The sequence below is a fragment of the Acanthochromis polyacanthus genome, chromosome 19, assembly GCF_021347895.1.
Source record: "Acanthochromis polyacanthus isolate Apoly-LR-REF ecotype Palm Island chromosome 19, KAUST_Apoly_ChrSc, whole genome shotgun sequence".
Lineage (NCBI taxonomy): Eukaryota > Metazoa > Chordata > Actinopteri > Pomacentridae > Acanthochromis > Acanthochromis polyacanthus.
In genome coordinates this window covers 602006-628004 of record NC_067131.1, presented here as the reverse complement: position 1 = coordinate 628004, position 25999 = coordinate 602006, and the positions used below count along the sequence as shown (strand labels likewise).

General features: G+C 40.5%; 2 protein-coding genes across 3 annotated transcripts in view; one reads left to right on the top strand and one right to left on the bottom strand.

Annotated features, from left to right (window-relative positions):
• Positions 1-25999, top strand: part of si:ch73-127m5.2 (uncharacterized protein LOC561202 homolog) — a 179108-nt gene that overhangs the window by 90839 nt on the left and 62270 nt on the right. The window contains exon 6 of one of the 2 annotated variants that reach the window (XR_007937936.1): positions 10308-10499. The exons of the other annotated variant lie outside the window; for it this stretch is intronic. The gene's annotated coding sequence lies outside the window, so the exon portion shown is untranslated. Of the gene's footprint in view, positions 1-10307; positions 10500-25999 lie in introns of those variants that run through there. 2 annotated transcript variants of the gene reach the window in all.
• Positions 1-25999, bottom strand: part of LOC110959431 (glutamate receptor ionotropic, NMDA 2C-like) — a 60305-nt gene that overhangs the window by 6055 nt on the left and 28251 nt on the right. Inside the window, exons 7-14 of the mRNA XM_022206296.2 lie at positions 25229-25343; positions 20516-20727; positions 13732-13900; positions 11712-11865; positions 11180-11305; positions 7817-8046; positions 2097-2257; positions 213-400 (exon numbers count right to left, since the gene is read on the bottom strand). Of these exons, the coding sequence (XP_022061988.2) occupies positions 213-400; positions 2097-2257; positions 7817-8046; positions 11180-11305; positions 11712-11865; positions 13732-13900; positions 20516-20727; positions 25229-25343 (1355 nt within the window). The remainder of the gene's footprint in view (positions 1-212; positions 401-2096; positions 2258-7816; positions 8047-11179; positions 11306-11711; positions 11866-13731; positions 13901-20515; positions 20728-25228; positions 25344-25999) is intronic.

Sequence of the window (25999 nt, the reverse complement as noted above, 5' to 3'; positions counted from 1 at the left end):
CCTGATGCTCCCCGCTGTTCTCCAGGATATTAACTCTTCCCTGTAAGCCCTCTTCCCTGCTGATGCAGCACACACTGAAGTGGACCAACGCCAGTTCCTCGGTTCATACTCAGTGTGCCAGTGAGACAGAAATAAACACAGATAAAGCTGAGGAAAGTGTGTTTGTGTGCAGGTATGAGCTTTCTGTCGTCTAAGTCTGCATCTGTGCCCACCGTCCCCCAGGAACTGCAGCAGTGCCAGGTCAATGGGTCTCTTCCAGCGGGAGTCTTTCTCCAGAGCGATTCCGTATCCGGTGGTGGCGAACACTTTCCCGCTGCCGATGGTCACCAGTTTGCAGCCCTCATCCTTCCCAGCCATGTAGTTTAAAACAGCAGCGTCGTAGATGAAGGCGTCCAGCTTCCTGCAAACAGAAACATATCGTTAGTTAGGAATATCTATTATTCTGCTGTAGGAATATCTATTATTCTGCTGTAGGAATATCTATTATTCTGCTGTAGGAATATCTATTATTCTGCTGTAGGAATATCTATTGTTCTGCTGTAGGAATATCTATTATTCTGCTGTAGGAATATCTATTATTCTGCTGTAGGAATATCTATTGTTCTGCTGTAGGAATATCTATTGTTCTGCTGTAGGAATATCTATTGTTCTGCTGTAGGAATATCTATTGTTCTGCTGTAGGAATATCTATTATTCTGCTGTAGGAATATCTATTGTTCTGCTGTAGGAATATCTATTATATCGATACAAATATAGCTTTAGCATCATGAGAACAGAACTCACAGCTTAGATAAATGATACTCAGTGATGAATGTCGAAGACGTCTGAATGAAGCCATGAAGAAGATTAATGGAAGATAAAACTTTGTCTGAATGGCAGTGTGAATTAACTTTAATGGAGCCAACGTGTCTGAAGAGGCCTTCTGTCTGAGAAAAGTTCACTAAGTTCTTCCATATTTACTCCTCATGTATTAGAACTGTGTTCATTTGCTATCTGCTCTCCTATAGGATCCTATGCTATCAGTGTTGTTGCACATTTTACCCCTTTAAATACAGATACTTTTCTGCTGAACATGTTCAAAAGCACACCATAAGTTTTTAGATTTTCACTACCTTCTGCTTTGTAATCTCAGAAACAATCTGTCTGCAGGAACCTAAACGTTTCCTGAGATTGGAATTCGATCACAGTGGACCTTTAGTCAGCATTTTGGAAATGTTTTGCCAAAGTAACTGTTCGTGTGGTAGAGCCAGTGAATGAGCAGAGACTTTTCTTTACACCAACCAGGAAAACAACTAGAAAAGATTCAGACAGAATCTGTGAGGCTGAAGTGAAGCACAGCGATGCTTTGAGCTGATGGTGGTGATGTTGGGACGTCCTCAGACCAGCAGACATTTGGTCACAAACTAAAACATCTGACTAATTAAAATGTTGACCTGCTTGTTTTACACCATAGAACATCTGAACCCAAATCTAGACAATCTGATTAAAGAACTGAAGAACTAAAGAACAGAGTCCTTGTTATTTATCCTAAAGATGAGATATCGGGATCAAAGTTCAGAGTAACTTGTCTGATTTTAATTGAGACCTGACACATTAAAATCACAGTTAAAGTTGTCTTCTCACAGTCAAAACCATCACTGCTAGACTGAATCACTATCAGTCCTACAGCTCTCAGATGCTTTAGTCTGAACTGAACCAGAATCAAAGGTGACATGATGTTCATTCTGATGCATTAACATTCCAGACGACTTCCAGCTCTCTGAAAGTGAATTTTCATTCCACACTGACACGAGAAAATCAATAAAAAAGACACAATTTGAAGTTAATGGTCCCAAAATGGTCTCTTCAAGTATTTTAGGAGTGAGCTGGTGCTTTTGTGAAGACGTTTGACAGCAGCTTTTCTATACAAATGAAGCTGCACCAGGCATGACTTCACCTAAAAATACACCCGTCACATCGGCCTGATTCAAAAATAGGTACAACACAAAAGAGCGTCAAATTTCTGCTGCATCACACAAATTAACATAATTATTCTCACTTCAGTTAAATATAACTTCCTGTTCAGCTCGAGAGTTTAAACGTGAGCAGAACCGTACCCGGTTTTCAGGCTTTCCAGAGCTTCCTCCACCCCCTTCTGGTTGTACTTCATCATGTGGGTGTGCATGTCGGGGTAGTTGCTCCGGATGTTCCTCTCTGTGCTCCCATTCGGGACCGTCCCGAAGCGAAAAGGAGGATAATGCTCCTGGGGTTTCTGAAACTGAGACGAGGAATGAGGGGGAAGGGAGGTAGGAGAGAAGATCGAAGAGACGAGGAGAGGGAAACAACAGAGAGAAGTGAGAGAAGGTTGGTGAGGAGAAGAGGAAAGAGATGGAAAGAAGTGAGGAAGAAAGAGAAGGAGAGGAGAGAGACTGAAGGGAGGGAGAGAAGAGATGGGGAGAACAGAACATGGAGATGGAGAGATGGGAGAAAAGAGAAAAAGACAAACAAGTGAAGTAAATGTTTAAAAAAGATGAGCAGTGGAGGAAAAAAGACAGAGAAATAATACAAGAAAGAGGAAAAGGAATGGGGGAAAGCAAAAAGATGTAATGAAAGTAAAAAGAGAACAAGGAAAGAGTGAGCAAATATGAGAGAGAAAGGATGATTAAGCGCAGAGAAAAGGAGAAAGAACAAAGGAAAGAAAACAATGGGGTGAGAAAAGAAAAGAGGAGGAATTGGGGAAAAAGAAGGGAAGAGTTTAAAGGAGAGGACAGGGGAATAAGAGAAAGAAAGGACAGAAATGGAAAATTAAAGGACAGAACAGTAGAGGGGGAAAGAAAGGAAAAGTAAAGGACAGAAAGGAAAAGATAAAGGACAGAAAGATAAAGATAAAGGACAGAAAGGTAAAGGATGGAAAAGGAAAGAGAAGGGAAAAGTAAAGGACAGAAAGGTAAAGGATGGAAAAGGAAAGAGAAGGGAAAAAGAAAGGACAGAAAGGTAAAGGATGGAAAAGGAAAGAGAAGGGAAAAAGAAAGGACAGAAAGGTAAAGGATGGAAAAGGAAAGAGAAGGGAAAAGTAAAGGACAGAAAGGTAAAGGATGGAAAACGAAAGAGAAGGGAAAAGTAAAGGACAGAAAGGTAAAGGATGGAAAAGGAAAGAGAAGGGAAAAAGAAAGGACAGAAAGGTAAAGGATGGAAAACGAAAGAGAAGGGAAAAAGAAAGGACAGAAAGGTAAAGGATGGAAAAGGAAAGAGAAGGGAAAAATAAAGGACAGAAAGGTAAAGGATGGAAAAGGAAAGAGAAGGGAAAAGTAAAGGACAGAAAGGTAAAGGATGGAAAAGGAAAGAGAAGGGAAAAATAAAGGACAGAAAGGAAAAGAAAAGAAGAAAGAGACAAAAGAGCAGAAACAATTGCAAAAAAGGAATGTAAGTGGGACCAGAATGAAGAAATGGGATAGAAAGAAGTGAATGGAATGAGGGACTGCTCAGTTAAATGACATCCATTTTAAAGTCATTCCATTTTTCCGCCCAAACTGATCTAATCAGCAGCAAACTCACTGCCTATAAAGGCTCACTTCAGTTCCATTAAATCTGATATCAGTCAACATGCATCTGTTTGAATCACAGATGATCCTAATCCAGGTCAGTCTGCAGCCGATCAAAGCTCACATTTCAGGACGTTTCACACAGAACCAAGCAGAAATCCATGATAGAGCTCAATGAGGAGGGATCTGTTCATCTGGGTTTGACTTCTGAGCCAAGCACAAATGAATGGACCAATCAAAACGTGTGTGTGTGTGTGTGTGTGTGTGTGTGTGTGTGTGTGTGTGTGTGTGTGTGTGTGTGTGTGTGTGTGTGTGTGTGTGTGTGTGTGTGTGTGTTCAGTTTTGATGCTTTTCTATAATCATCTGTTTTAATAAAAGCTTGGATCGCAGGCAGAACATTAAAATCAGAGGTTTACAGTTTTCCCGTCTATCTTAATGTAATCGTCACATTTCAGCTTTAGTGAAGTTAATCTCAGACCTCAGCAGTTTGACTTGGAGAAATTCAGTGTGTATATTCCATAGTTGTAGTCTTTGTGTCTAATTCCTGCTTTGTGTTACTGTGATCTTCTATGATTTAATAAGAAAACACTGTTCAAACAAAAACACCTTAACTTTGGAGAACCTACAGGACAAGGACTGTCGGTTTTTGTGTTAAGAAATAGTATCTTTGCAGCAAGATATGAGGAACAGCTGCATCAAACTATAAAGGTCTACGGTCTGAGCACGTCACCGTCGCTTTAAATCTGTCCTTGTTGTGATCAAAAACACCAAAACCAACCATGAACTGAGCCAACTGTCTGCAGAGCCTTAAAGCCTCGATAGTTTTTGTTGAGTCAATGAAAAGACGTCCAGTGATGCCACTTTTTAAAACGTAGAAACTGAAAGGGAAAGTTGTGGAGCAGGTTCTTAGAAATTAAGAACTATTTACTTCCTGCTCTGTCAGAATCATTCTAAACTTCAACACCAACATACTTGTTCTCTATTCAACGATCAGCCCTAGACATGGTTTTAAAATTCAATATAATTCTGTCACTGATTTTGCGTCCCTCCTCCTCCTCCTCATCCAGGTTGTGCAGTCTCCATCAGCCATCTGCTAACTTTGCTCCACCACCAGCTTCTACACTCTGGGGATTCCTGTCCTCATCTTCTACCTTCATCTGGGACTCGAATCTCACTGGAGTCTAAAATACTTTGATCCAGCATTTTTCTGCATTAAACTTTGGTTCTCTTCTTTCATATGATTGCTCCTTATTGAAACTCATTCGTGACATATTTGCTCGTGTCACAAACAAACAGAATCCAGCAGATCTGGTTGCACAGGAAAGTCTTTTCTGGGACATGGAGCTGCAAATTAATGGTTTAATTCTAGGAGATCCAGGAGTGTGTCCAGCTGAGGAAACTCAAGAACTTTAACGAGCCCCAATCAGAACCAACAACCCTCATCACCTCCTCCAATCTGCCAGTAATTAAACCCTCTAACCAGGACAAACACAGTGAAAAATCATTCAAGTCAATTTAACCAAAGCATTGTTCATTTTGGGTGCATTCATCTTTGTAGCTGAGCGTATTTATGGAAGAGCTGCCTAGAGGTCAGAAGGTGAAGGACTGAGATCCACCAGAGATGATCTGTTTACGCCCCTAAAAGGTTTCAGGAAAGATGGAATGTTTCTAACGTGACATAAAACACTAGACCAAAAGGTTTAAGTTTAGATCGTATTTACAACGAGCCAATAGGAAAAGGGTTTGAGGTCACTATAAATGCTGTTATATTTGTACTTCCTCCATGGGGGAGAGAGCAGTGAGGTCTCCTTAACCTTAACCCCATGGTGCAATGAGGAAAGTTTATTCTCTACATTGTTAACCCTAATGTATTTACAGACAGCAGCAGTGTGTTTGTTTTCTTATTAAAGGTGAAATATCCTCTTTCCAGTGTCATTTAATCACCTAGATACTCCGACACCACGTTCCACATCACAAGATTTTCTGCTTTTTGTTCCTTTTTGTTCTGTAAAGAAGTTTAATTTATAGATCTGAACCTGAAATACTGTGAATGCAGCTGTGACCCATTTTTTAAAAGTTGTTTCCTCATCGGGGACAAACGGGCTTCGGGTCGACATCTCATTAAGTCCACTGAGTTAATAGAAAGCGAGACTCGGTCCACACCCAGTGACCACATTAAATTCAGTCTAATTGGGTTATGCAGGTTGTATTACCGAGGGTCCAACCTTCCCACTCCGTCCATTAGAGTCTGCACAGCATTTAAAAAGCGTTTCAGCCGTAGAACAGATGCTTTGTTCGATCCAACCGCTGCAGCAGCATAGACGCCTACTTCCACCACATGGCTCATAGAAACACGACATGGTTGATCCCAATGCCAGCCACTGATGTAATGTTCAATAAGTACCACAAATACACCTAATAAACAGCAGAGCAGCTGGCAGGTACCATTTATTTTTAATCTTGTCATCATTAATAACACCTTGATCGTTGTGACAGATCCATGGTTTAACGTGACGCCTCCTCTCAGCAGATTCCCAACTGAGACCACAGAGATCACCCAGTGACATCTAAAAACATAAAACTGTGTCCAGACCCAAAGTAAAACCAACAGAAAGGGTTAGTAAGTGCACAGCTGGACATGCAAAATGTAAAACAATGGTTCACAATTAAGCACAGACTGTTAGTGTGTTGATCTGTTTTCAATAAACATCATTTATCTCTCTGCTTTGGAGAAGGCAGCTTTCTTTGGTAGATTAACTTCTCCGCCTTAAACTGCTATTCTTATTTCTTTTTTCAGTGTGAAAATTTGGTTTCCTGCTTGTTTAGCGTCTGGTGTTATTCCCATATGTTTTCAGATCTATCGCAACTCTTCAAGTAGGATTACAGAGTAAATAAAATAAAATAGTAAATAAAAGGAAAAATGGGTCTAATTATAAAATTATGTTTATGTTTGGGTAAAGCAAAAAAATGTAATGTGGACCTTTAAAATTAGGTTGCAAAAATATTTGAAAGAACTCAAAGAATTTCAGTTTCTGTAACTTAAACTGGAATTAATTTGACCTGCAAACCTAATTTGGTTAAACTTGTGTTACCAACTGAAGTAGTTTGTCTAAGTTGCTCTGATAATTTCTTTTTACAGTGAATATGAAGAATTAAGTTGAGATTAATAAATGAACAACAAATTACCATTTATTTGTTTTTAAATGAAGCTTCTTCTTTTTTAATTACATTTTTAACTCCTGTTGTTCCAGAAAACTTCCCTGTAAATTAGCAGACTTTACAGCCCTAAACAGTGCATTCTGTTGCTGCCAGTGTTGGTGTTCGTCTGTGATTCGGGCACATTTTTAATCTGCATATCGTCTGGAAATATCAGATTAAATTCTGTCTGTCCTCAAGTCTTCTATGGAAACATGATTTATGCCTGTCAGGTTGGAGTCGTTTTGTTTCTGAACAAGACTTAGACGGGGACTAACTAATCTTTCTAATTCTTTTCCTGACAATAAGGGAAATATATTGAGTATTGAGAGTGTTATCCTTTAAACCTGAGAGATGTGAATGTGCCAAAGACCTAAACAGAATAATCCTTCTGTTGTGTAGATCTCAGAATTAAAGGGCAGCTGACGTTGGCTAATTTACAGCAGGCCTAATGCCTCTGCATAAAATTACTATTGTGTGTTAATACAGCCATAGATCAGTGAGGTGGTACCGCTGATCCCTGCCTGGGAGTTGTTTTTGCTGCGTGTGAAGAATGAAATGTGTTTTTCTTAAAGCTCCTCTGAGGATCTTTTCCAGCGTGTTCGTCTCCAACACATTTAAGTGAAGGGAAAAGAGCGTGGGTGTTGTTTTCCTCCGTGGCTCGCCTGTTTTCTTTAATCGTTTGACATTTGGCCATCTTGTTTTAACAGTGTGAGGGAGACGAGAAGACAGAGATGGCTCAGGGGGAATATTGATGGACGGACCGAAACACTGACAGGACAAGCTGAGACTCAGACAGCATCTGAATGGACAGACGGTAGTCATTGATCAGTCATTCACACCACTGGGCTCCCCGCTGACAGGGAAAGGACAGACACAACTAAATCCTTTTACTTGATTTCATTGTAAAGGCTTTTCTGCCAGTCTTTTGTCTCTCTTCTGTTCATGGTTTGTTAGTCGATTCAGAGTGATGAACGGGAAAAGAGCAGAAGATGTTTCAGGGTTCAGATCAAACGTCTCACAGCTCCACAAAACCAGCCGAACTCTGAGCGTCCTGCAGCTTCACAAACTCTCAGGGAAACTTTCATCCAGTCTCTTACCTTCTTGTCAGACAGTCCAGACACCGTGTCGATATATTGCTCCTGGATCATGAAAGCAGCCAGGTTGGCGGTGTAGGAAGCCAGGAAGATGACGGCGAAGAAGGCCCAGACCAGCACCATGATCTTACTGGTGGTTCCTTTTGGGTTTTCAATGGGGACGGAGTTGTTGAAGACGATGCCCCACAGCAGCCACACCGACTTCCCGATGGTGAACGTCGGACCGCCTGGAGCTGAAGAAACAGAAGAAGAAGAGAGGCTGAGTGCGACGAGGTCCTCAGTTCAATTCAACTCTGAGACGTCCCCAGGCTAATGTAAGAAAAGACGGAGCTCTTTGAAGGACGGCTCACTCACAGAATTCTATCCAAAAAGAAACACCTCCAGCCCAAAGCAAAGAGAAGTGGATGGAGTTTCATTGTGGTGGTTCCAGCAGAGAAAAATTACATTTAAAAAGTCACGTCTCTGTTATCTACAGACAGAGTTCTGGACCGTTTTTGTTCTGATTCAGCTCCATTTGATCGAATACAGGACAGATGTTGTCATTTAAACAAAATCCACGTTCTACCGTCTGACCCCAAACAGAGTCTGTTTGTCTGCCTGCCTGACCTGAGAATATACATATATTTATATTAAATGGACACATTCTATGGTGATTTCTGCCACAATTTTTTTCAAGATTTCAGCCATCAGAAATGATCCAACGATTGAGCAGCCATGGAGGACTGAACTCTCTGAGGGCTTTTCTTGTTTGGTTGTGTCACATTTTCAGTCACTGTGGGTTCATTTTTAACTTCAATATAAAGTCTTAAACATCAGCAGAAACAGCACAACCATATCTAGAAGGAGAGAACTTAAAAAAGTAAGTTTTACAATAAATAATGATGAAAAATTTGAGTTTCTTTCTCTCACAAAACTTGTGCAGTGTTTTTCCAAATGCATGTTGGTTTTCCTAGTATTGGAGGGAAAATGTAGCCGTACATATTCCAGATATTTTTATGTCATGGAAGCTGCTGTGATGATTGTGTTTTTGTGTTTGTTTCTTCCTGTTGTCAGCCGTAGGTGTGTCTCCTCTCTAGCTGCTGCCTCACCTGTTCTAAATGTGCAATCAAGCTCACCTGGTGCTGTTCTCTGATCAGCCTGCTCAGTATAAAGACACCAGGTTCTGTCTCTGCCTGGTAGCAGAGTGATCAGTTTGCTTTTGTGTCACTTGTGATATTTTGTTTGGCCTTTTCCATGAAGCAAGGTTATTAAATGAGCCAGGATTACTTCAGATCGTCTGCTCTATTGTGGGTTATTTAGGTTCCATAAAGCGACTTCATGCTGGGAGCTAAATCAGAGTCTGTGCTACAAAACATGCCAAGAAAAGTGGGAATTGAACAACTGGTTTGAATGAAGCTAATAATCAGTCAGAGCTAGACGGGTTCCATGAAAATCAGTTGAAGGTCGTCCAGTGAAACTAATCTGCTGCAGGTTCAAGCAGTCAACATGTTTTTCTGTTCCTGGGTCCATCTGTGGCATTTTACTGCTTAAATTTTAGTTTTCCTGCTATGCTGTCCACTTGATCCTCTGTAAACCGTTCTGTAGCCACGCTGCACATGTTTAATCACTCATTATTTTATAATCAAGTATGTTTTACTTTGCTCCCGGTCTCTCATTAGTTTCCATACTTGTCTCCTCTTTGCTCTGTAAACACAGAATCACAAATCATTTAACTTTTGTAACAAGACTGTTGGTCTCAGCTGAATGTCTCACGACGTCTCGGTTGCTTCATTTTGACCTGAACTTTAGAAAGTTGAAAATCTGATAATACTTTCAATTTACAGTTTCTGGCTCACATGGCTGGTGTAATTTTGGACATTTTTCAAAAGATAAAACGCTTTTCAAAGCCATCAGCAGGTTTTAGAGTTCAGAGGATGAAGGTTTGATTTAGTAAAAACAGGCTGAGCAGGAGAGAAGGAATGATGATAGTTTGGGTTAAAGAACTCCGTTAAGGTCCAGGAATCATCAGAGTCATGATTAAAAGAGGCCAGCAGTGATTATGCAGACAGCAGCATGTAGTGGCTGTTCCTCTGAAGTGTTTTGTTGATCAGTCCAGCCAATCAGATCTCCTCTTTCTACTTAAAAAACACGATCATGTAATTTCCTTCTTTGATTCTGACAAACAAGAGCCATAAATGTTGTTTAAAGGTTTTAATGCAAGTATCCCAATATTAGGCATTTAAAGGAAAACCATTGTGATTTCTTCATCAAAAGTAGTACTTTGCTGTAAAACGCAGGAGAAATTTCAATCTGGGACAATAAACTTGAAAACATCTGAATGAAGATGGGCTGCACAGTGCCGTAGTGGTTAGCACTTTGGCCTTGCAGTAAGAAGATCCCCGGTTCAAATCCCGGCCTGGGATCTTTCTGCATGGAGTTTGCATGTTCTCCCTGTGCATGCGTGGGTTTTCTCCGGGTACTCCGGCTTCCTCCCACAGTCCAAAAACATGCTGAGGTTAATTGGTTACTCTAAATTGTCCGTAGGTGTGAATGTGAGTGTGATTGTGTGTCTGTATATGTAGCCCTGTGACAGACTGGTGACCTGTCCAGGGTGTCCCCTGCCTTCACCAGAGTCAGCTGGGATAGACTCCAGCACCCCCCATGACCCTAATGAGGATAAAGCGGTGTATAGAGGATGAATGGATGGATGGATGAAGACAAAGTTCCACCAGGATTCAGAGAGAAAATCATTCCTGAGCTGACAGTTTAAATACAGCCGGCAGACTTTTATTTTCCAGCTTTACTGACTGTTTTCAGAGTATTGTGTCAAACTAAATGTTGGCTGAATATTTTCATGTCGTTCTGCAAACTTCCAACCAACAGAACATTTCCCTCCTGCCTTCCATCGCTCTGCCTCCACCATCAATCACACTTCGATTAGCGCAGCGACGAATGCTAATTAAAACAGGAAAGTGACCTTTCAGACCCGGAGACGAAGCACGCTCTGTCAGCGCTGCATTTTGGGATTGATTAGCCTCCAACCCAAACCTGGTGGAGGAACTCTGGACTGCATGGAGGCTTACAGGAAAACTCCTGGTTGGATGGAAACTGAGCAGCTTGGAGCTGTTTTGTTGGTATTTTTAGAAGAAGTGAATGTAAATAACATTAAATTTAAACAGTTTGGCCACTTTGAAGCTCTCAAAACAGCAGAATTTGTCAATGAGATCATAGGCATTAAAATCTGTGATACATATTGACTTTGCTGGCCTTTCCTCCTGTTTCCCTCCTCTTTTAATTATTCTGCAGTAATTATTCACTCCTTGTCACCCCCTGTACTCAAGCAGAACAAATTCCACCCCTGAAAGTGAAGGAAGACGAAGAACTCACCTTTGGCGCTCACCAGGCTGCGGTTGTAGCCGACCGGGCTGAAGTACTCGAACACAAAGACGGTGATAGCCACCACGGTCAGACACATCACAAACATCATGACCCACACCGCCGGGCTGTACGGCTCTGGATGGAGGGGATGAAGGAACAAACATGGACTGAAGTTAAGCCTCTGTGCTTCCTGCTTCTAACCGGCGGAGGTCACCGTGTGGTGGAGGACAGCAGCAGACAGAACGATGTGAAATGAAGGCACCAGAAATGCATTGTTGAGGATTTTGAGCTGAGTTTTGTTGTTTGGGGTTTGGAAAAAGAATTTAGGTATGTGTGGTGCATAAGGGGATTTAGTTGTAGGCTCCAGTTATTGGTGGGATAAAAGCTTAATGGGAAGTTTCCTCAAGCATCTGCAGAGACAGAACTTGTTTAAAGTAGGCCATCCTGGAAGAAAGTGGTGGAAGAAAGTGGCAGCAACAGAAAACATCCCATCATACTGCAGGATAACAGATGTTTAGCCGGACTTTGCTGCTTTTCTTACCCAGAAATGCAGACGGGGATACGGTGCCGTTGCTACGGGCAACCATCACGCTGATGCCCGTTTCTACGAACGGAACGGAGAAGTCGATGATTTCCGAACGCTCCTCGTTGATGGTGAGAGAACCGATGGCCATGTCAGCTCGTCTGTACAAAACCTGGAAAACACATCAGCGCGGAGTTCTGCTGTTTCTGTGCTTCAAGTAAAAGAGCATTCTGCATTTCTGAGGAATGTTTTTGAACAGGGAAGCCCAAAGCAGCAGACATGATGTTCTACTGTTCACCACGAATAACGGCAGAGATTATTGGAAAACATTCGGCTCATCCAGGAAGAGGAACGCTGCATTCCAGGAGCTCATATTCAAGGTTGCTTTCTGAAAAGAAGGACTTTTTTCCAATGTAATTTTTATTTTTTATACATGTTGTGTACGCACACACCTTCAGTGCCTTCAGGCGCAGCAGCGCTCTCTATTGAAGAACACCTGTGCAGGTGTTTCAGATGCAGCTGTGGTTGATGTTTTGAGGTATACAAAGTGTGTTTCCTCCACGTGTACATTATAACCTCACACCACAGACCTGCACAGACTCTGATTCTGGTGTCACAACGCTGAGAAACTTTCTCTCCTACGTCTGTTTACTCAGAGTTTTTCGGTTCCAGAATGAGATACGCTGATAAAATATGTTGAATTACATCTTTGTCAGACTTTTGACCTTTTCAGCTCCCAGAAATGATGCATTATTGAAACAAATACAGAAAGCTGTTCTCTGCAAAAGAACCCAAACTGGGTTTTATTTTGCTGGACAACTTTGCTGGTTTTTGGTTGGGAATTGTTCAGAATAATTAGATTAGCTAAGATTTATGTTTCAACATTTGTACTCAGGTCATTCTTTAAAGTCATTTTGATCTTAAAAGCTGCAATATTTGACTGTTTGGAATAACAATGACTGGAAAGACAACACTAAATATGAAAGGAGTGACATCTATGCAGTATTTTGGTGTCTTTGAGTGCATCAGTTTGGTTTCATGGACTGCAGATTTACAGTTTTGGTTCCTTTTTATCAGTGTTGTTTACGGTGAATAAAGTTCAGAAATCACCCACTGTACTCCACATTTCCAGCACTAAGCCACGTGCAGAGACAGGAGCATTTAGAGGCTTAATTTGTCCTTTGTAGACCACTGTAGGTCTAAAAGGAGGGTAAACATTGGACTTGGAGGTGCTGCTGTATTTCTCAGGGTCGGCTGGATGTGGAATTAATTAATGCAGAACAACTTTGTAAGTTGATATAGTGGCTGAGCCTCATTATCATTCTGCTAAAGACAGAAAATATATTCCGGCTGGTTTATATTTTTTTTTTAGCTCAGTCCCATCTAGAGCTAAACGAAGGCTGCACCTTTGGTGTTTATTTGGTGGAAAATTTGCATTTACTCTCTACAAAATGTCTGATTTACCAAAAAACAAGCACAGCTGTCCCAGAGCACGATCCAAATCCTGGGCAAAATTTAACTTTCCATGTGGTTCGTTGTTCAGATGGAGATGTTTGTTGTAAAGCAGATTTTGACAAAAAGAAACTGATGGATGGAAACTCTTTTTCATGCCGTTTGTGGACATTCAGGTGTTCTGTAGCTAACGAATATCACATATGTAGTGGAAGGGAAGGAAATGCTGGATCAAATGTGTGTAATCTGAGTCAGAGTAAAGATAATCCAGTGTTTTGTAAAGAACACCTGTAAGACTTCATGCTAAATGATTCTTTATTACTCATGACCGCAGTAGGATCATTTTTGACTGAAAAGATCAGACACCAAAATAATCATTAAACCATTAGCAGTGGGTCAGCGTTCAGTGCTGCTTTTCCTACCGTGTTTTACTGAGGTAACTGAGGCTGCCGTAGCCCAGGGCCACATTTATTTAGTTAAATCTGTGGATGAGCATTTTAAAGCTCTTGTTCTGTCTGTAAACTCAGTACTCCGGCTGCTGCTTTCAGGGATTCACCGTTCTTTAAAGAACTCGGATAAATCTCACCTCTCCAATCATTCCGTTCCAGACCCCACGGACCATCTTTCCGTGTTTCCCGTTGGTGACCAGGTAGAGGTCGTAGGAGAACTTGATGGTGCGGGACAGCTTCTTCAGGATGTCGATGCAGAAGCCTTTACAGCACAGTTTGGTGTAGGACTCCGACTGGCTCAAAAAACTGAAGAAGGTTGAGAGGAAGTGCAGTTAAACATACAGTTACTTCAACATGTGTTGATCAGAGACTGGCAGCTCTGACTGCTGCTATCTTTAGCCTCCAGAACTGTTGTTTCTGCTCAGTTTCAGAGAACGAAAGCTAAATACGCTGACAGGACCATCGTCTATGGAGGGAAAGTGAAGGGCAGCGATGTCCGGTTCATTAGCTAAGATCAATGCCAGTTAACAAGGTGTCTGTCATGGAGACGGAGGAGACGCCTAAATATTGCAAACACACACAGATACACTCCTGTACAGTGTGACAGACACACAATGAACGGCTGAGTGGCTGTGATGGCCTCTAATCAAAGCCCATTAAGGTGTGTCGTCTACAGGGGACACTTTCCTTCCTCTTCGTGGCCTCGCTACCTAATGGGCTGTAGAGGAGGAAACAGAACAGAAGGAAAGGAGGAAATAATAGAATAAAAAATAACAGAACCTCAAAGTGACGGCGGACAGTGGAAGTTAAAAGCAGACAGATTGAAAGTGAAGTCGACACACTTGCAGTTTTTTTCTTCCATCTATCTCACTGGTAAAGTGGATTCCTAAAATCTAGTGAGTCACACAGCGAGGAGCTGAATGATGCCAGTGAGTCAGCAGAAGAACGATAAAGAGAGCATGGAGGGAATAAATGAGCAGCAGATTGAATGAGCAGGAAAAAAGTCAAGCCAGTAATTAACATTAGAGTTAATTATTTCCCAAACTGTACGAGTCGGTTTCAGGAACATGTTTAAGTGTATCTGGAGGACTTCATATATACGGTATTAATTAATAGCTGCAGGATCCCGGCCACCTGTCGTCCTCATACACTCCACCAACAGTTCACACTAAACACCTTAAAGACGTGCACAGAAACACATGCACGTCTCCACAAAACGCCCAGAAACTAGTGCAGCGTGAGGACGGAAGATTCTCAGACAGAAAACACAAGCAGCAGACGGCCAGAGTCCTGACGGGGCAGCGACTGGTTTGGAGGGAAAGGAGGACAGATGGAGGATATACGAAACCACTGGAAGGAATAACTGTCACTGCGTGTGCTCTATATCTACCATTAAAGCTGGTATTTAATGAGTTCACTAAACATTTCCTGCATTTAGACTCTAATATTACAAAAAACACTAAAAAAACACACACATTAAAGCCATCAGTCCAGCTCCAGAAGACACATTATCATAAGTATGTGGACACCAGAGCATTACTCCTGTAGTCTTAAACAAAAATGTACAGACACTTAGAGACACCATCTAAATCACAGTGACTCCAATAAGTCTTAATGTTTGGTGATGCAATGACTGAAACATGCTTATTTGTTTGAATTTTGGTTCTTTCATAGATTTATTATAAATATTCTGGAAGCATGGAAACAATCTGCTGCAAAAACGTGCATACAGCAGCTCAGATATTTAGTTAAATCTGCATTTGACCACTTTCTACTTTATTTATGATTGTTCAGCGTCTCCTTCCAAAGCTATGAGCATTAAATCTGCAAAACCAGAACACTGAAAACCAACATTCAGTCCTGGAACACAGTTCAGTTCGCTTTGTTTTGATAAAGGTAAGTTTTTTGAAAATATAATGTAATAGAGCTGCTTTTCTTTTTGTATTTCTGCTTTGTTCCATCACTGTCTCAACAATGATGACTGAAAGAGGACGGACAGTGAAAGTTTGGAGAATTGCAATCTAAAGACCAGAAAAATCACCTTTTGAAGCATTGGTGAATTTTATGGACATGAAGGCAGCAAAAAATAAGTAATCAGTGCAACGAAACTCTGAGCTCTACATAAACCAAAACCTGGGAAAACTGCATCATTTCTCAGGAGGACGTATGAAACCCTGACACTGAGCGCAGAGGTGAACTCTAACTTCCTCTGCTTTGAGGCTTTCCACCAGCTTTTGGAACGTCCCTCCAGGGATTTGCTGCTATTTAGTGACGAGAGCATTAGTGAGTCCGACACTGATTCTGGGTGGTGATGTCGGGTTGCTGTCCAGCTCAGAATCTGGTGTCGGGTGAATGAGAGGTCAAGCTCATGTACAGAATCAAAAATATTTAAATGACATGGAAACACTTGAAACAACTTTGTTTTAAAGAGAAATTTTCTTAAAAACTTGCATTTATGCTACCAAATATTAACTCATTGACGATACCGTTGATTAAAGTGGAATAGAGACTTCACTAATTTTAAACAGATCTCCAACAAATCCAAAGTTTCCTTTAGAATAAAAAACCTCTCCTAATTCTGTGTAGCTTATTGGTTGAACATAATTTCATCACAAGTTGTCATAACTCAAAAAGATTGATTTAAAGTGTTAATTGTTTAAGTTGAATACTGCTCACTGACGGTCATAATCCAAGCATTTTTTGTGTTTTAGTCACCAAACCACAACCAAACACTCGACATAACCGAGATCTCTTCCCTTCATTAACCACAGTTTCCATGTCTGTTGGCTAAAAAATGTTTTAGAGAAAGGTTTCATAAAATCGCTCAGTATCACAGTTCAAACGGGTCTAAATGCTCCTGAAAATATGTTTTCAGAATTTAATTATATGAAACCCAGAAAAGAGGCAAAAAAAAAAAAAAGTTTGTCCATTTTTACATGAACTTTTTCTTGGCAAGCCATGCGCTATGGAAGAACTGTTTCCGACCTGCTGACCATCAACATGTTCAGATCCACTACACCAGACAAGATTTTAGAAGCTGAATTTTGAACTCCGGCTCTTAATCAGCGCAGAGGTAAGCTTAGCTCTCTGGCAAAAGAAGCCCTCATCTGTCCAAAGAAAAGGTTTTAATGAGCTAGACAAAAACTTTTAATCAGGCTAAACATCTGCTCTGCGGGAAGCTGCTCCGACCACACAGCGAGATTAACTGATTTATGGAGCAGCAGTCCTTCCTGCTCCGTTGGTTGGTCTCCATCCAAATGGGACAGAAACCGTGAAGGGAACCAGAGGCGAGGACGGGATAACACTGTTCCACGCTATGACAGATGTCCCCATGTTGGACACATAAATCTTCTTTACTGGCAATCAATGTGCCATCGCGTCCAACAACAGCCGCCACATATCTTTTTCTATAATTAATGTACCAGCTACGGCCAGTTCTGCAATCTGCATAACGTTGCAAACACACATGGAGGCAGTTAACCGGCTTCTACAGGAGAAGGTTCTGGTTTTACATGATGCAGGTGATTCAAATGCGGTTAGTCTAACCACTAAACCTCACAGTTTTGGTGTATTTCTTCATAAATCCACTACATCTTTACACTTAATCTGATCCTACAACCTGCAGCCAGTTAGCTTAGCTTAGCATAAAGGCAGGAAACAGGAAAATGATCTCATGTAAAACCACTACTGACTGAAGCAGCTTCAGTAAAATGCAACTGGACTTCTCTTTAAGTTTCCTAAAGATGTTCTACTTTTCTGTCTAAGAGGCTTCTTCAGATCTGGAAGTGAACTAAACTAAAATAAACTCTTGTATGAGAGCTAAATCTGCTACGTCTACACAGTTAATCTGATCCTACAACCTGCAGCCAATTAGCTTAGCTTAGCATAAAGGGAGGAACGGGGAAATGGTCTCATGTCAAACCATTGTTGGTCGTTGCAGCTTCAGTAGAAACTACTGGACTTATTTTTAAGGTTCTTGAAGAGGTTTCATTTCTCATCCAAGAGGCTTTTTTTAGTTCCTGAAGTCAAGAGGCCTCTTAGACTGAAAGGTGGAACAACTTAAGGAACCTAAAAGAGAAGTCCAGGTGCTTTTTACTGAAGTTTCTCACATTACCTTGACCTGGATGACTGAGAATCTGCTGTTATTGGCCTCGTTTTACTCCGTTTTTGCACAAGTTGAATAAAGAGGACATAAGCTGTTCATGTAAAATAAAATACAGGAAGTTTACCTGCTTCTCAATTTCACAAGAAACTGGATTGAATTATATAGAAATCCCTGTTGCCTCAGATTTTTCTATGAACTAGTATGTAAATTGTATAACTTTGTCAGTAAAGTCCACCACTCTAGTAAATGGAGCTGCTGTGTGTTTAGTGTGGTTCTACTGCAGGTAAAGAACATAAAAGTATAAATAGAACGTGATCAACGGTACAGAAATAAGTTCAAGGTAACAAACCTCCAGAAGGTGAAAGTTTGAGCCAAGAGCAGCAAGAAAACATCAAGACACTGAGTGAATGTCTGCCTCAAGGCCTTTAAATAAATAAACTTTATTTAGAATCGGTGAGGTGAGATGTTGGTATGGCAGGTTAGAGGTTAGCTGACAGACTTATAATCCTGCCGGAATCATCAAACAGTGGCTGTAAAGCCACGTCTGTTCTCAGAGTGTCCTGATCCTCTTGATATACTGAACAAAATGCACAGAATCACACGTTTAATAGTTTCTTGTAAGGACCACTCCCCTTCTGAATGTTCACATAGCAGGAAAAAGCTGCAGAACGTCTTGCTTTTAATGCATATTTTACTCCCAGTCTGTTCCCTTCAAGTCCATCATTCAAACTGCTGGTTGGGATTTAAATCTGAGGTTCTCACTCTCAGTTTAATGATGACAGATGATGATGATTGATTATTCATAAAGGCTGTTTTGGCAGATCCAATAAAGAGAAGACACTAATCTGTCATGAATCAGACACACTTCTGACTCATAATCACTTCAACATTATTGACAAAAAGCTGATTTTATGCATCATTAAAAACATTTTCCAATGCAGTTTACAAGTCTAATTTATTCATGAGAAAGAAATCACTTAAAATATTTTAATGAAAAATCAGAATTCAGGGACTAGTATCACATCAGAATGAGGAAACGACTTTCAAACCATTAGAGACCTGCCAAACCTGAGGACATTCTGCTCCTTTAGATTCTGTTCATCAGTGCAGTCTTACATTTAGCTTTTCTTTTATTGCTCTCTTTGAACTAATGCAACTTCCCGGAATTTACTTTCCATATTTTGAGAGAAACTGGTTTCCATTAAAACAGTTGGAGCTGAATTAAAACCAGCATGAAGTAATCCCTCTAACGGTAATCTTACTGCTCCCCCTCTACTTATCCTTAAATTCTCCTCTTTTGTCAAGAGTTTTAACAATTTTAACTCATTTTTCAGTAGATATCACTTATTTGCTCAGACATAAGCAATGATCCACACCATGAACTGTTGAGTCTTCCTGTTGAAAATTAAAAGGGGTTTACTGATTTCTGACACAAAATCTGGAAGTTTTTGTTTTCAGTTTCCATTCAACTCTACTTCCACAGTTTGTACTCACTGAACTCATTCATTTTGTTGGTGAACTTTGTTATTTACTTCATGTTTTAGTCCTAATATAAGAACATACGAGTTGATTTTCGCAGTAAATCATATCAACTCCTGCAAATAGTCAGGAGAATTGCTCTATTCTGGCTGTTGAGTAAATCATAAACTGATTTCATGGCAGTCTGAGGCAGACAGACTGTAAATGAGAACACGTTTCCAAACGTTGTCAATACGTTGAGTATTTGCCAGAGAGCTTATCTTGTCAAACAAACTGGAAACTGAGATGGCAAAGTGGTGGAGGCTGGTTTTCACCAGATCTCAATTAAATCCTGACAGACTGTTGGTTGTTTGAACATAACGAAGACGTCGTGCATTCATGATGAGCAGCAGGTAGTCAGACGTAATGACTGTTTAACAGCTGGTTTCTGCCACGCTGCGATCTGTGTTTGACACCGGAGGTGTGTTTTTAAAGTGCTTAGACACTCGACACACACAATTACTGTGTGTTTAATGAAGTGTGGAGGTTTGTGGTGTCTGCTCAGAACTAAACTGGGGCAGAGGAACACCGAGGGAGGTGCAGATGTCTGCGGAGGACCTGGAGATGTTTCAGTGCTGGTGATGAAAGTAGACCCACGTTTTGTTAAAAATTAAATCTAAACCAGGTTTTATTAAAAAAAAAAAAGAAGAAGCCAAAGCTCTGAAATGTTGAGCCTTGTCTAAAAGACATCAAAATGATAGTTTGTCAAAAAGAAAACTTACATTTTTATTCAGAGACGGAAACTTTCTGATCAAAGAACAAACAATTGATCGTGTCGGTTCAGGAGCTTGTGGGTTTTTTGTCTTCCAGCTGCTGTTTCTGAGTTCGACAATGAACTTTTAAACTCAACTTTGAAGTGGATGAGAAGTCCTAAAGAGCGCTGGAGAGTTTGAACGTAAAACTACAGTTCAAAGCAAACTGATGATGAGGATGGTGTGATATCAGTGAGAGCTTCAGGACAAATGAGTGAAATCTGAGTGGAAGTTTGGGTTTTAGAAGCTAAATGCTGAACATGGTGGTTGAAGACTGAATGGGAAATGACAATTCTGGGCTGCATTAAAATTCTGTGTTGCTTCCACCATGTTTACCATCAAATAGACCATTTATCTCAGGTCTCTTTTCTCTGGCCTGGTTTTAAAATGCATAGAAATGCCATCGACAAGGCCAAACCAGCATTTTAAACACATGGCAATGGCACAGATTGTTTTTACAGACCGTATGGAATCTTAAGCTGTATTTGTGTGTTCCTATCTACATATTTATGCTCATACATCGTGTTTTTATATTGCTGCTGGTACCTCTCGGTGTGGTTGGATTGTCTCCTGCAGGGAACCGTGTTCCGGACACAGGTTCCGGTTCCAGGATCCACGTTCTCCACCATGACGAAGGGATGCTCCTCCAGCGTGGCCACAGTCAGGTGTCGGTCGTCGGACAAATGCTCGAGGAAGCTGCCGTACCGAGGCCAGATAGGATAGCGGACCTGGAGGATGCCTCGGGCGAACGTCCCCACCTGAGTGAAGCAAAAAAGAAAAAGAGCTCATTGGTATCTTGTTCATGCGTGTTTGAATCCGACCTTCATGTCAAACCTCTTCCCTGTCCTGTCGCTGCCCGCTCCGCAGGATGACTGATTATTTTAATTTTATAAAGTGAAAATTAGCATGTGCTGACCTGGAGGAAGAGGATTAGAAGATGAAAGCGGAGCAGAGTTCATTAACACATGCTGAGGAGACTTAAAAGTGTTTGAGGAGGAAGAAAAAAGCCCCAGAAACTAAAACAAAGAGCGAACCGACTGCATTCCATTAATAATACATCCCAGCATGTTGCCTTCAGTCTGTGTTCATTTTGTTGACTGATTATTCAATTATTAATTTTCTTCTTTTGGGCTAATAAACAAATTGAAATGTCCCTATTCATAAATGGAAACTAGTGGAGTGATCACTGCTGTTTATTATGTATATTTTTTATTAGCTCTTGAGCAAATAAAGCTCATTGAACTGAGAATAAATCAACAGAGAGACTCTGACAGAAACTATAACGAGATAACTGCTGGAAAAAAGCAAAAAAAGAGTTTAATGTGAAATGGAGCTGCTGTGGACCTTACTGGCCGTGTAACGTCACATCGTACGATGAATAGTCCCTGAAAGCTCAGCGAGAAGCTGCAGGAGAACCTGTTAGTCATCAGCAGACCTAATGATCCATGCAGAGCTCGGCCACAGACTTACTGCTCGTAGAGTCTCAGTTTGATGAGAACTCTTTTTCAGAGCAGCTCCTGGTTTTGTTCCTCCACTCTTATGCTGATGTTTTCCTTGTCATACATGGATGACTTCAGCATGTCGCTGATTTGTTTCTGTGAATGACGGACTACCAGATGTCCCTTTTTGAAGATCAATCATTTGATTTGGTCTATTATGGGATGTTTACATGCAGAAGCTCCGTCATGTGTCATTCTGTATGGATTATTGAATTCTGGGTTAAAACAGTATAGTCACATCTAGACATGAAGACGGCTGTGGAGACGCTCTGAGCCAATAAACGGGCTGAGTTCTGACACTGACTGATGGATTCCCTCATTAAGGAGAGCAGGAATCGACTTTGATGTGAATGATCCACATTAAACACAGTCTCTGTCAGCGTCATCATCAGCGACGTTCATTCTGTCATCAGGATCAGAACATCCTCAGATAAAAGCACAAACGTTTCTACACATCAGCTGCTAACATTTCACTCACAATCTAGATGAATGAATCTTTGTTTATGCTGAGGATAATCCCCAAAAACTGGATTTTCTTACACATAATTAGTGATATGGATCCTTTTCCATGATTCTAACAGCGTCTAAACTTGTCAGCTTCAGATCTGACTGAGAGCTCTACTCACTTACCTGTAAAAGAAAAAGACGGTCTACACTGAAAAAAAGGTCTGTTAAAAAGTGAAATTTAGCAGAAATAAATTGTTAAAGAATCCATTAAAAATGTTTTGCCGAAGAGACTGGATTATATGTCTCCTGTCATTCCATTATTTTTTCATTAACTGCTTTTTATTTTATGGTTTTGTTTTAATTCCCTTTTTTCACTCATTGGTTAAGCTTAGGTACCAAAACTACTTGGTTTACTTAAATAAAAGGTCATGATTTGGGTTAAAATACTGTTTTAAAACATTAACCACATGTGACATGACGACACCAGCAGAGAACATCTGGCTCAAGATTCTCAGCATCCATTTCAGATGTTTAGAGGTCAAACAAACTACCCTACATATCAGGAGCTCGTTCCTACAGGGAACCCGGTGCCTTTATCTGGGGTTCTAACGGTGCACGTGTCAGTAAAAGCTGCTTTGTTTTGTCTCATATCTGAAAAAAGCCGACATGACGATTTTTTGTCGCTTTCAGCATCTTATAAGTTTTCTTGATTCAAAACATGAAAATTACTGAAAAGCTTCTCACACATAAAAAAGGAAGAAACACATGAGAACCAGGAGAGGATCCTGACAATAAAAGACGAGTTTCCTGCTGAAATGTCGCCCTTCAGATGATGATAAGACTCCCATTCATACCTAACCCCTAACCTTTACCCAGACCAAAACAATGGCTAACCCTAAAGAAACATTTTACTTTTTTCAGTAACAACAACGTGGCCAAGAAAACACTGTTTAAACTTGTGGGGCCCCAAATGAGGCCCCCACAAATGACATTTCTTTTGGTTTTCCTATGGTCCTAATTACCCCCCCCCCCCCCCCCCCCCTCCACACACACACACACACACACACACACACCCAGCAGCCAGGAGGTGACAGTGATGAAGAAGGTTGGTCTTTCCAGGCCAGAAATAAATGAGTTCAACTGTAGCTGTGAGATTATGTTCAGGTCTCTGTTTAGGGCTGGGAGTCTGTGTTTGAAAATACAGGAAGTCAGAGAAGGAAAGATGCTCTTCATTATTGATTCAAAAAGACGTCTGCACTTGTACCTTCAAATATCTCCAGTTTGTGATGTTCGAGTTATTTCCAGCCACTTTTCCACGTGTCACTGAGGCGTCTTCACACCGAGCGGCTCATAGAGGAAATTCCTCTAATTTGTGCTGCAAATCGTGCACCTTCTAAAGTCATAACTCAGTCAGATTCAAGCAGACAAGACATGATCCACACCTTTTCAGACTTGTCAGGACTTCAGCTTTAGTTTCAAGGAAACGCAGACTCACTCAGGGTTTCAACATGACGCCTTGTCAGCTATATCTGGCCTTTTATAGGATCTGACGACAACTAAATGGAGTCAAAAACCAACAAAACATGACCTGTCGTTCATGCAAACATCACTGTCTGCTTCGGCACTTTACAAATCCATAATGTTCACATTCGATGCATTTATTTTGTCGGTTTCCTGTCATCATACAGCTGTACCTCCACCCTGCTCACCTCAAAACAGAAGTAAACTTAAAATGATAAACTGGAGCTTTATGGAATTTTACTTTTTTATTTAACTTTTTAATCAGTAATTTTTTAAAAGTAGAATTACTATAATCTACTGTGAATTTACACATCTAATGTAAAAAAAGCTGTTACTATGAAGACCGCTTTTTTCTTTTTCTTTTTTATAAAAAACTGTACAAAATGCTGAAATACGTCCCAAATTGAACATAATTTTACAAATGTTTCCTTTTTAATAAATTAAACGGCTGAATTCATGTTTTAGTCTGTAAATCTATTTCTAAAATTAAATATAATTAGTTAGAATACCAAAAAAAGAAGTCTTAATTGTCTATTTTTACATGGACTTCTTTGGCTAATAAGTGATATTTTGTGTAATTCCAGATGTTGAATGGATGTGTTTTCATCAGTGGATACTGTCTACATGTATTAGAAATGTGTCAAAGTACCGGTTTTAGCACTGTGTATAACTTATCTGCATCACAAAATCTGTCATTATTGTTATTATTATTATAACAGGAAATTAAATTGTTTTCAAACATGTAAACTTCCTTCATAAAAAATAAAAAGCAAAAAAAAGCACAATCTTATAAGAATTAAGGTCTGAAATTATTGAATTGTATTTTAATTATGAGAATTTACTGTATTAAAATAAAAAAATATATTCTAGAGTATGTTTTGGTCACTAAATAATAGGATTTTCTTGTACAACTTTTCATGTATTCTTTATTTCCTTTTTTTCTCCTGTAACATATCTGATCCCATGAAGGACGGAGAACAAAGAACAAACAGACATTTAAAGGCCCTGTTTACACGAGGACGCTTGCAGGTAAAAACGTCAAAATATTTCAACACCCTATCGTTTATACGAGGACGGCGTTTTGGGGGCTTAAAAACGCAAAAATTTGAAACCGGCCTCCAGAGTGGAAAAGTAGAAAACGCTCCGCCGTTACGTTTCCGTCTAAACAGCAAAACACAAAACTTTGCCGGAAAAAAAAACTTTGCCGAGATCTGACCACGTCGTGTACGCGATTACGTCACATATGTGCGCCAGTGCTTTGGTTTGCCGGCCGGTACAAGGAAGTAAACAAAGATGTGTGATTATTTCCATCCTTCGTACCTTCAAGCAACTCTGGCAGCTCTATGTACACTACAGGAGTCGTACCAACAAACATACAGAATCTGTACAGATTCCATTCATGAACATTTACCGCGGCGGAGATCCAAAAAGGGAGACAGTACACATGTACGTAGACATGGCAGAGTTTTATCACAGCGCCACCCAGCTGCCTGGCATGCATATCCAATAGAATTCCACACACTATAGAGTCACCGTATATACGCAGATTTCCTTCAAAACCGCTCGTCTGAACGTGAAATGACAAGACGCCACTTTTGCGTTTTCTGTTAGGATGGTCCTCGTGTAAACGTAGCCTTAGTCCTGGGATGTTTTTAAACGTTAGCTACTGTCAGAGTTCTGGTTCTAAGAGTGTTCTGGTTTTACTGGTGTTCTGGTTCTAGGAGTGTTCTGGTTCTACTGGCGTTCTGGTTCTGGTTCTACGTGTGTCTGTATGTTGGCTCCAGGCCCGTACCTTGTCCCAGAGCCTCTCTCGGTCCAAAGCGATGATGACCATGGACGGGTTCAGGAGGAAGCCCTGGTTGTTGAAGGACAGATCTTTCCTCTCCCACGTCACGTTCAGCATGTGTCTGACAGAAACATAAAGTATGAAGACTCCAATCAAGAACTTTGATTCCACGTTCTCCACATGAGAATCTGCATTTAATTTACATGCAAACAGACACACAGTGATCACCTCCTAATGAAAGCTAAAGCTCCAGGAGGCTGAATGTGGAAGTGGCTCATTAGAGGCTGACAGCAGCAGCTGATTGGTCGGACGGCTGCAGGTTGATTCTCAAGGTATAAATACAGGATAGACTGAATAATGAATCCAGAGCAATTAGCATTTAGGACCACATGAAGACACGAGCAATACTTTAATTTCATGTCATGTTGGGGAAAAGTTAAGTTGGACTTTATTCTGTCTAATTAACCATCATTTTTATTGTTATTAATACATTAGGTAACTGTTTTAACAAAAAGAATCCCAAAAATATCCATGATCTTAGGTAACATTAAGGCCAGAGAATGTATTTTTTGTGGAAAGTTATTGTGTTTTTTAGATGGTTATGTTGAACTATTGTACACCACAGAATGCTAACATTATTCTGTCACTGTTCTTAATATTTTCATACAATTAAACTGAGTAGAACTACCACAGTATCATGTCATGAGGCTGATCATTTTTGGAGTTGTAGTCTATCAAAAAAGCACATTTGTTTGTTTTCATTTAATAAGTTGATTT